This window comes from Polyodon spathula, chromosome 7 (genome assembly GCF_017654505.1).
Source record: "Polyodon spathula isolate WHYD16114869_AA chromosome 7, ASM1765450v1, whole genome shotgun sequence".
Classification (NCBI taxonomy): domain Eukaryota; kingdom Metazoa; phylum Chordata; class Actinopteri; order Acipenseriformes; family Polyodontidae; genus Polyodon; species Polyodon spathula.
Genome location: NC_054540.1, coordinates 24,819,888 through 24,831,821, shown reverse-complemented (window position 1 = coordinate 24,831,821; position 11,934 = coordinate 24,819,888). Strand labels below are relative to the sequence as shown.

Below are 11,934 nucleotides of genomic sequence, written 5' to 3'. Positions count from 1 at the left end.
TCCCATGAAACATCAGCAAACATTTTGACGGGTCTGGCTTTTCTCCTGCTGGATTACTGGTCCCCCAGACTCTCAGATCAGGAAAGCATTGCTTTTTTTTTGAGCTTGTACACTGTTGATGGGAAGAGCATGCATTGTGGGTTATTGGAAGAACCTGACATGGATTCTACAGGTTTGTCCAAAATTCATCTATTACATTAAAAAGTTGTCTGGTTGTAAAACAAATAAATAAATAAAGATTAGTGAAAGTCAAATGTTGCTCCCTTACACTGTGTCAATTGTTATTTGTGTTACTGTTAGGAAGTAAGGTAACCTGTTGTTGCTTGAAGAAGTTGGTTATATAGTTAAAAACAAGGACAGAAAGTGAACCTTGAGAGCTGCAAAAAAACCACTTTTTTTTTTGGTTGATCTAATTATTCTTGCAGAAATTAGCCAAAATAAGGAAGCTGTGTGGAGAGAATGTGAGTAAATCACTTTCACGGATTGAACAGCAAATAGAAAACAGTGCACATTGTTGCTGTATTAAGAACTTAGGCAAGTTTTTGTTCAAATAAATCGTGAAAATGTTTCTTTCTGTAGCACCTGCTGGTAAACAACCTACAGCAGTTTTCTTCTGAAGTCAGAACTAGAAATATTTGCACATTATCGTCATTATCGTTTGTAATCTCAAAAGCTACCGTAACAAACAAGCCTATTTCATATTAATTATATATCAAAGCCTACAGTGTATTTTAACACCTTCTTCTTCTTCTTCTTCTTCTTCTTCTTCTTCTTCTTCTTCTTCTTTATTATTATTATTATTATTATTATTATTATTATTATTATTATATAACAGTTACACCACCATATATACTTGTTATATTCAAATACAATTGTGTTTGCATCTTTATAGATTAAAGCATAAACAGGTTAAAGTCCGAGTAAATACTTTTTAAGAGAGACAGTTGCATCTTCTTGATTAAAGGTGTTTATGAACAATAATGCTACTTTATGAGAAATAATCAACAAGGGAATGCCGTTTAAAATAAAATAATCATTCAAGACATTCACCATTTATTTCACTTCAAGATTGCTAGATAGAATAATACAATTACGTTGTCCTGTAAATTAACTAACATTACCAATGGTTACTCATAAATATATATATATATATATAGATTATATATATATATATATATATATATATATATTATATATATATAATTACATGACACACACACACACACACACACAGTGTATATATTTACAGTGTATTTATGTTAATCTACCGGATGTTTGGCACATTTCTTGAAATAGTTAACACTATTATTTATTTTACATATGAACAAGCTTGACCAGTACGTGAAACAAAAACAAAAAAAAAATCATTACGAACAAAACAAAACAAAACGAATTTGTACGTTATTTATTCTTTTTAATCATTTAAAAGTTATCTGCAGTCCAGATACACACACATACGTGTCTATGTGTGCTGTATGCATATGTTAAATCTTTAGTATAATTAAAGCGCAAATATAGACGTAGGCATCTAAGTGCTTAAACATATATGTTAACATTTGCATAAAATTTATATAAGATATATATATATATCATTTTTTTTCTAATAAGATGCGCGTAGGAAAACTTTTAAAAATTTAACGATTGCCCACGCCCATTGAAATAAAGTGTGGCACACACTAGACGCGTGTGGATAAGCCCTAATTAATGTTAGAAAAACGTTTATTAATCGCAAACTAATGAGTTAAATCGGAATGTTTATTACTTGAAGCATTAAATATGTCTTCGTATATTTATTTTCTCTTGAATTAATGTATATGGAACACATCGATCACTTCCCGGACGGGAAGACATATTTGTATTTGCATAACCAATTAAGAGCTATTTATATAATGTATTATTATTATTATTATTATTATTATTATTATTATTATTATTATTATTATTATTATTGTTTTTGTTGTTGTTGTATAATTGTCTAGTGTAATACTAGCCTAATAATGTTATGCTGAATATTATTATTCAGACATTTGAAAAAATACTTTTTTTTTCTTTTAAGATTTACCTTTCCTTAGGAAACGAACGTTTTATTGCCACTAATATTAGTTAAACGGTACAATTGAATTATTATTGTTTTTTTACGTTTTTTTTTTTTTTTGTGCATATACATAAAAACAAAATACACGCTTATTTGTTTCAAAGAATATGGTCTGTATTTATAGTGTTTCATTCTTGTTGCAGCCTGTAACTAAATGAAATGACACCTGGAAGTTCTTGTTAATTTGTGTTCGTTTTGCTGATGCTAAGCTCTTGGGGTTAAATGGTGATAATAATGACATACTGTACTTTGATTTTCCATTTTGCTAATCTCTCTTCATTAATTAAATGCGCAGTTTATAGGTGTAATGCCATTATTTAGTGGCAGTGAATAAATCCCAAAGGGAATGATTCAGAATAGAAATGTGTTGGCCTATACCCCCCACCGTCACCACCACTAGATATCCCATGCAATGTTCATGAAGGCGTTTTCAAGACAAGTTTAGACTTAGTCAATAAGAGTGTACCAGAAATTTGTCAAGAACGTTCTTTCCTTTCTGATGCAAGAACAAGTTGCCATGACAACTGCCCTCGGCGACAACTGCTGCTATAGTGACAGTTGCTATGGCCCGTGCGGGAAACAAGATCCAGTGCAAGAAGTTAATATATATATATATATATATATATATATATATATATATATAGAGAGAGAGAGAGAGAGAGAGAGAGAGAGAGAGAGAGAGAGAGAGAGAGAGAGAGAGAGAGAGAGAGAGAGAGAGAGAGAGAGAGGTGGGTGGAGAGATTGCAATTCTACCACCAGAAAGGACACTTTCCTTTGTGATTTTTTTCTTAAAAGAAATTAGAAATCAATAAAAAATAAGCTGTGTGCTGAAGTTGGTCATGCAAGGGTAAGAACTCAGTTGAGTGTGTTGATGAGTGCTTTATGTCTCAACAAACAATAGAAGATTCCTGCAGTTTTAGGTGACTACATTTTAAAAACAAACTCAGCAAGTCCAGGCCATCAATTGTTGTTTAACTGCTGTTGAAAAATATATTATTATTATTATTATTATTATTATTATTATTATTATTATTATTATTATTATTATTATGAGCAGTAGTAGTAATAGTAGTCCTATTTAAGGCCCGTTTGATTTGAAAAAAAAAAAATTCAAATTAGCACCCTTGGGGGTGTTAAAAAAGACGGACCTTAACTAATGTAACGAAAAAACCGGAAAGTAGTAGTAGTAGTAGTTTTTTTTTTTTTTTTTTTTTTTTTTTACTTTAAAATGTTTTATTGTGGTTGATCTACAGTCATTTACCCATGCTTGGGGCTCCCCTTCATTCTGGCACATCAATTGTTGTTCAAGGTAAAAATAGCATGGCCAATGCACACCCTTTTTTTAATTTAATTCCACTGTTGCTCATGGTGTGAGCTTTGCAGACCCCCTTGCCTTTGACTTCAAAGGCTGCGCCCCTGTATGTCGCGATGCACTCACTGGTCATCAGTGCGGAGGTCAGGCTGGATCTGCTCCCAGACCTTCTTCTTGGGGTTCAGTTCCTTGTCAGGTTCACCAGGAAAGCCTTCAAAGGTGACCCTGTCCCCAGGTACAGCTCCGCTAGGAGGGTCTCCACTTTGTCAGTAGTGATTTTAATAAAAAGAATAGTAAAACAAAAGCTGAAACTACTGTTTTTAAATTAATTTTAAATGGATAGACCTGCCCATAGTAGTCCTATTTAAAAGCCCATAATGGGACTGTCCAAACTAGATGACTACTCCAGCCGTCAAATGAGGACTGACGGCTGGAGAGAAGAATTCAAATGAAGTTAAAGATTTGGAGATGTTACGTAGGTTTGTTGTCGACACAATTTAAATGACAACTGCAGAACTTTACCTTTAAAATAAACGCTCTCTCGTTGGAATACCAGTTTTGCAACCTAGAACTAAAGCTAATGTGCATTGCAAGTGCAGATTTTCTTTGGTTTATTTTTCATTATTATTTTTATTAAAGTTTAGAATGTTACCTGCATTAAAAAAACAAACAAAAAAAAAAAAGCTAAATAAATAATAAAAAAACAACCAACCAACCAAACAAACAAACAAACAAACAAACAATCAAACAAAAATAACACTCGACTTTAACTCGTGAATACCAGAAGTATTATTGCCAATGATCGATGCTCGAACATTTCACTAAGGTTGAAGTGCAGTTATGTCACGCTGTGGTACAAGTGAGACCAGTACAATCAACCAATAAACTACTATCAAAGACCTCTGATGTTTTTGTTTCGCATGTCAATGCACGACTCGGGCAACTAAAATGTTGATTCGTCTTTCAGAGAGCTGGATTGAGAGATGTCTCAGCGAAAGCGAAAGTAAACGATACTCAAGTCACACATCACTGGGCAATATGTCTAATGATGAAAGTAAGTAACTATTAAAATCGATAATGGTCCTTGTTAGTTGGTTTTCTCTTGCCCTTTGTAGCAGCCTTGCCGGTTGAGATTTTTTTTTTTTTTTAAATTTGTGTTCTATTGATTGTACATTGTGTTAAACTGCAGTTTTGCAGAAGGAATCTTCCATGCTTTGGTACATTCTTTACTTAAAAAAAAATAGCTAGGAAAGTAGTGTATGATGGTGTATAATGTTAAATATCTATTTTTCAGATGAGGAAAAAGAAAACAACAGAGCTTCCAAACCACACTCAACACCAGCTACTTTACAATGGTATGTAAAGATATTACACTTACCTTTCCATAAGAGGTAACAATTCTTTATAGATGACAACATTTTTTTTTTTTTGTCACGTTCAGTATTAAACATTAAAGTTAAGAGGTTGTGTAAGGAATTTTTGTTTTAGTTCCATTGATATGTTATTTATGATATAATCGAAATTACTACCACTCTGGTAAATGAGGGTATTATTGCTATGACATATCAATGAAGATGTGTAATGTACACTTTTCAAGTGACTCATTGTAATGTGAAGGGATAAGGCCATGTTGTAACTGAATGTGAGACACAGGGTTTTGTATTTTGCATTGACATAGGCTCGTTATCCTTCTGGGTTTGCCCAAGTGTAGTTTACCATTGACTTATATAATAAATTAGAAGCTTGACATGCTGATGAATCCATCATCTTACTCACTATAATACATGTGGAGTATACATGATTTAATGCATTTTGATGAATCCATCATCTTACTTACTATTGTGTATACAGAGTAAACATGACTTGTTTCAGGTTGGGTCAAAGGAGAGCTTATTCTTTGTTTGAAAAAAAAAAAAAAAACTACAGAGCTGCTCTTAAAATAAACTACAAATCGCAATATACAATATAACAAAACCTTGTTCGCTTACAGAGATAAAAACCCACAGATGGACAACAACATAAGAAGATAAAGAATTGCTAGGTCTGAGATACAGTAGTGTGCACTGCAATATGTTGAACATGGGACTTTCTAAAATTCATTCAGTGTTACTCAAAGCAGCTTGTAATTAGATTTAAATAAGCCATGTAGAGGAACAGACCAATACTGAGCAACAGAGAACATTACAGAAAGCATTTCTAGCTTATTTATTAAAAAAATAAATAAATACTTAATGATGTTACATTAGTATTGTGTGACAGAGTTTAGTTATTTGTATTTATTTTTTGCATTTGGCTTAATAAATATAACTGAAATCATTGTTACAGAATAATGTCATTAACTAAGCCCTGGGCTGAATTTAAGATTTGAATTAATTTCTCTTTCTCTGTGTACTTTATGATTGAAACTTTTAGACAAAGCAACCTTGAGGTGCACAACATCATTAGCAGTTCTTAATGTGTGGGCAACGTGGAAACTAAGATTTTTAAGTTATTGAGTGGATTTGTTGTCAACCATATTGTATAAGCTAGAGAACACATACGGGTAAAGTTTCAGGTTTCAATACTATGGAAATATGTCAAATACATTTTAATTAAAAACTTTACAGATGTTTAACCAGGTCAGTTCCCCTGTTTCTGAATATGGTATTTTATTATGTTTACACCATTAATTATCTTTGGTCACTACCACCAAATACAAAGTCAAAATGCAGTACAAAAGTATGCTATTTAGGTAGAAATGTGGATAGTAGGTTTGTTGCCCAATTATTAGTCAGGTTCAGCCTTTTTTCTCCCAACTAATGATACATTTTTGTCTGAAGGAAAATACAGCAGACAAAGGTAGAAATAATAAGGCACAATTCTATTTGCCCTACCTGTAGCCAGTCAGGATGACATTCAATTAAGAGCGCTGTTCTACAAATGAGGCTTTGTTGGTGTTAATAGAGGTGTCTGAAAGAGCTTGTGAATCTATTAAAGTGGGGATGAGCCGATGGTGCTTCTTTGCAAGACCACAAAAGCATTACCAGCACTGTACCTTTTCTAAAGGCAGATTCCATTTGTATAATTGATTAGAACTGGATTGAGACGAAACAGCAATAACACTGAGATGCCTGCTATTCCACAATACACCAAAGGGCCATCTGTGGCCAATTAGTATTCTTTTTAATATATATTCCAATACTGGATACATTTCTGGAATCATACCATTAATAAGCAGCCTTCATTTTGATTCATTGAACATTTTTGTTTTATTGTGATTATTGATGTCCAAACAACAATATGTTGGGTATTTTTTTTAATTGTGTTACTGTACATACATACACCGTGAGGTTGACAAATATTTAAGGTGCTATTATTGTGAGACTGTCAGGACTATTAAGCAACTGTTACTTCAAATTTACAAGATAGCCTTAAATGAACTGTGTGGGTACTGTGTCAATGTGGCATATTAGTTCATTCAATTAGTGACACTTCTAAAAACCCCTTCATACAATCATCACAAACATGAAGCATTAAATAGTTGAGCAACTATAGTCTATTGCTCAGTACCTTTTCATCTCTTTCCATATGTTTTTTTTTAACTTATTTTGAATATCTGCAAATCAAAACACCAATATCTTTGCATATTATCATACATGTAACTAGTTTTCAAATGTGTAGTCATTGTAGGTGAGAATGAGGGATATAGGGACACAGTTCCCTTTAAGCTGATGAAGTGTGATAACGTGACCCCTTTCAAACAGCTACAACAAAAGGAGCCTTCCCTTTAGAAATAACAGCTGTTTACAGTCACATGACAGCAGAGAACATTCAGAAATCGCCTTTGTGATGCAGTCAGGAGTAATTGTGGGGAGTTCCAATGAATTGTCATTAATCATTGATTGATACCGGGTAGTGTCATAGTTAAGGAGTACAGGGTCAAGCAGACGCAAATGCAATTGCCCTGGATCTCATGTAGCTTCTTATCCATACACAACTGCAAGTAGTAATCCCTGCTGGAAAAGTTGATAATAGAAAAGCAGGTTGCTGGTCAGTCATAAACTCTTGACTGAGATAAGATTACCTTACTCATTCAACTAACTTTGTTTAGCTTTATCAATAATTTTTCAATCAAACTAAATCAATACTGATGCTTTTTCTCTCTTTTTTTGCAATTAAAATTGTCCTCCCATACTCAAAACACTTTTTGTATTATGACTGCATCATAGCAGCATTTATACATTGGGTTAGGGTTAGGGTTAGGGTTAGGTTTAGGGTTATGGGATGAGCAGGCAGTTCACTTTTCATACTGTAAGAGAGTATCAAAAGCACAAAATTCCACTTTCAAACAAACTATCACCAAAACATAAACAGACCTCTGAAGAAAATCCAAGCACTTGTTACAGTGTAGGCTTACAGGATTATGAGGTACTTGCAAATCTAATGACATCCTAATCTCTTTTGAAGGCTGGAAGAAAATTATGAAATTGCAGAGGGGGTATGTATCCCACGAAGTGCTTTGTACATGCATTACCTGGACTTCTGCGAGAAGAATGACACACAGCCTGTCAATGCTGCAAGCTTTGGAAAGGTAAGACCTGGTATTAATAGAGAACCGATTTCTGTTGCGTTTGCTGTGAGGGTTTTTTTTTTTTTTTTTTTTTTTTGATAAATGATATTGCTTTTTTTTCTGTTAAATGATATTGCTCCTGTGAGACAGAACTTGGCCAAGATGAAATTGGCATGTTTGGAATGCTTGTAAGGATTTTGCTGCATAAAGCTTCTTACCCGTGTATGTGACTTGGCCACAGCAGATCCTCAAGAAATGGTTTCTTTGGCATGATTGTTAAGCTTGGGTTTAGATCAGTTTAAATAAAATGGTTCTTTGGCATGTTTGTAAAAAATTGGGCTGAGGAGCTTCTTGGCATGTTCAGAAAGTCCCTGCTTTGAGAGAGCTTGGAGCTTGGAAAGCACATTTCAGGTGTTTGCTTTTGAACAAGCTTGGCTAAGGAAACAGCATTTGAAACTGGTCTTGACTTAGAAGCGCTTCTTGACCTTAACATGTTTGGTAACCTTGTTTTGTTAGAGGAGCTTTGCCACACAGCTCTAGAACCATGTTTGGGGCGGCCAATTTAATAGCATATCACAACACCCTGCCGTACCATAATTCTTAATTATAAAATGGCTATATGTTAAGGCATTGTAAAAAGTCAAGAAAACAAAAAAAAAAACTATAAAAAAAACAACATGGACACTGCGCCTTGGAAATATATACGTTACACACCTATTTCTACACAATCCGATCACTGGTAGACCGCACAGTACTGTGAAATGAAATGATATCATCACAAAGCAGTAGCAGCATTATATGGTATATCTACATGTATGGTATATCTGCATGTATGGTATATCTGCATTGTATGGTATATCTGCATTGTATGTCTTTGGGATATCTTTGAAACCACTTGTCTTGTTTTGCTGAAACTGTGCATGAGCATTTGCGATGATATTCTACACACTGTAGATGTAGCCCATGGTACTGACAGCCTGTACTATGCTATTTATAGGGTCAGATAATGTGTGTCACACTAACTTCTATGTTAGGTTAGCAAGAGTAGCAGGAGTACAGTATTGTTTACTACACTGAAACCACAAACTGGATTTGTGACAACTATACCTAAATTAAAGAAACCCCATTTTAACATTGCATATTTGTTTATTTTTTATGTAATACACTGTTGTATATGTATACATATTTATTTAAACTTTAAAATAGGTGCTGGGGGTATCATTAGGGTAAAAACATCTTTTGAATGCACACACTCTTCAGCCCTCATAAAGAAAAACTTTTTTTTTTTCTCTTTATCTGTGAATATAAAGCCAGCTATCATCCGGTCGGAAATTTTAATTCTGATGAGCTGTGATCTTGCTGTTGAAATCAAGCCGAAGGAATAATATAAAAAAATGCAAAGTGCAAATTCCAATAAAAACAGGGGCTGAGCTCCATCGTCTGCTGTTCCTTTTCCCACAGTCCCACGAAGGTCCCCCCCTTCAGCCTCCTGTCTGAAGATATTGAAAGAGAGAGGGGCTGGATTAATGTCTAATTAAAGGGAATTTGGAAGGCCGAGATGTTGCGGAATGTTAGATCAGTAGCTGGAACAGCATGGGGTGTCCTTTAGGAAAGCTTCATTGATTCTGGACAAAAACTAAGAGGGCTGCCTCCCTGTCTGCTCATTTATCAAACAGCCGCAATGAAACTTCACAGCTCTCTCCTTTCTTTTAACAATAGAAAGCTTGACTGTTTGCTAAGGTTTTGCACTAGGAATTAAAGCATAAACTGATAAACACTGCTCAAACTTGCCAGTATTTCATAGGCAAAGAGGGGGGGGATTCTTAAAACTGTCCAAAAACATTACTGGTCTTGTCTCTGATGCAGATTTGTTACTAAATCAGGGTTAACCCCAGTGATTTTCATTGCTTCCTAATGTCCCTCAGAATAACACAACCAGGCACCTTGCAAAAACAATGGTGTACTGACCTGTCATCATGTCTATTACTCAGACAACAAATAATAACATTAAGAGCCCATACAAAGTAATAGAAATTCCCTGTTTTCTAATTTACTGAAAATAATTGCCTTCTAATTATGATTTCAGGGCAACACAAAAAACTATATTATATATATATATATAATACTAATATATCATATATATCTCATATATATTATATATAGGAAAAAAATAATATATATATAATTATAGCATATATTATCTAATATAATTATAATTAAATGTTCACTGTGAGTATAGCCTATATATATATGATATTATATTATTATATTATATATATATATATATATTGACCAGTATATATAATCTAAGTATCTGTTTCCCTTTTTAGATAATTAGACAGCAGTTTCCACAGTTAACTACAAGAAGACTAGGCACAAGAGGCCAGTCAAAGTAAGTAAAACTAAATATCTTGTGTATAGAGATCTCACAGCAAGTGGGACACCTCCAAAATTACACTCATAGTAAAGTGTTACTTCTCTATAAATAACAATGCTTCTATGCTGAACAAATGAAGATACTGATAATAGCTTTAATATGAAACCAAATGGTTCTAAATCGAAGAGGTTCCATGTAATGCTTTATATATGCAACCCCTAATTAAGAGTCCCAGGAATCATCTTTTCTGGGAGTGCACAATTCTCCTACAATAAATCCGTATTCCAAAGGTATATTAGTTAATTAAAACCTAATGGTTTGAAGTACAGTAACTGCTCCCATTACTAGTGTGGTCAATAACAATATCCACTCATCTGCTGTATACTGCATGTAATTTGTCACCTGGCACCATATACTCAGATAGCTATAAAAACACAAACATCTCTGTACCAGGTACCATTACTATGGAATTGCAGTGAAGGAGAGCTCCCAGTATTACGATGTGATGTACTCCAAGAAAGGGGCGGCCTGGGTAAACGAGACAGGAAAGAAGGAGGTCACCAAGCAGACAGTGGCATATTCACCACGCTCCAAACTGGGGACGCTACTGCCAGAGTTTCCAAATGTCAAAGATCTAAATCTGCCAGTGAGTCTGCCAGAGGAGAAGGTAAACAGACTTTTAAACATCCAGCTGGCCTCTTTTTCTTTCCTTCCTTTCTTCTGTGCGGGAGTCTAAGTCTGTAAGATTTAGTATCAGACTTGCTTAATTTATGCACCACAGTTTTCCTTTTTTTTTGTCTTGCAATTTTTGTTATAAATTCCTAGATTCTGCTTTAGAATGCAACCACTCAAACACCATCTGATGGTTCAGAAAAGGTACAAAATGAAATCTCCAGTCTTCTCCAATTCCTTTGAGTTGAATACCTTTGACAAATATATTTGTGGCCTAATGCAAGCTAATTTTATGAGATTTTAAATATGTTAATAATTTCTGATGCTCTTTATATCAGTAACAAAATGTGTTATCATGTATTTCTGAACAGGTTTCTACGTTTATTATGATGTACAGAACTCATTGTCAGAGGATTCTGGATACAGTAATAAGAGCAAATTTCGATGAGGTAGGTTTTGATTTTCTTTTTTTTTTCCTGTCATAGTTCAAGTCCTAATTTAAATGCATGCTAATTTCACAACATTTTAGAATGTCCAATCCCAGTAACAGGTACTATCTATATTTATATCTATATCTATATCTATATATATCTATATCTATATCTATATATATATATATATACTATATATATATATATATATATATATATATATATATATATATATATATATATATATATATATATATATATATATATATATATATATAGTCTATATATATATATATATAGATATTAGATAGATAGATGGATAGATTTGTATTTTCTGTGGATTGTAATACAAAAATGTCTTTCATGCACATGTTTCTTAAAGAAAAGAAACATCAAGGATAATTCTTCTGACAAGCCATACCATAGTTCAAGTTACTTGCTAATGATTTGACTTATGTATCTATCACCAGAATACAAGTACTTGTTACTCTGACACAA

At 33.5% G+C, this 11,934-nt stretch overlaps 1 protein-coding gene across 3 annotated transcripts in view; it reads left to right on the top strand.

Annotated features, from left to right (window-relative positions):
• Window positions 1-11,934, top strand: part of LOC121318405 (transcription factor RFX4-like) — a 29,121-nt gene continuing 17,187 nt past the window's right edge. For 2 of the 3 annotated variants that reach the window (XM_041255024.1, XM_041255021.1), the window contains exons 1-7: window positions 2-172; window positions 4,375-4,461; window positions 4,702-4,762; window positions 7,854-7,977; window positions 10,287-10,348; window positions 10,787-11,000; window positions 11,377-11,454. In XM_041255024.1, the coding sequence (XP_041110958.1) occupies window positions 130-172; window positions 4,375-4,461; window positions 4,702-4,762; window positions 7,854-7,977; window positions 10,287-10,348; window positions 10,787-11,000; window positions 11,377-11,454 (669 nt within the window). In that variant the 5' untranslated portion in view covers window positions 2-129. Of the gene's footprint in view, window positions 173-4,374; window positions 4,462-4,701; window positions 4,763-7,853; window positions 7,978-10,286; window positions 10,349-10,786; window positions 11,001-11,376; window positions 11,455-11,934 lie in introns of all 3 variants that reach the window. The other variant, XM_041255022.1, reaches the window with a different exon arrangement.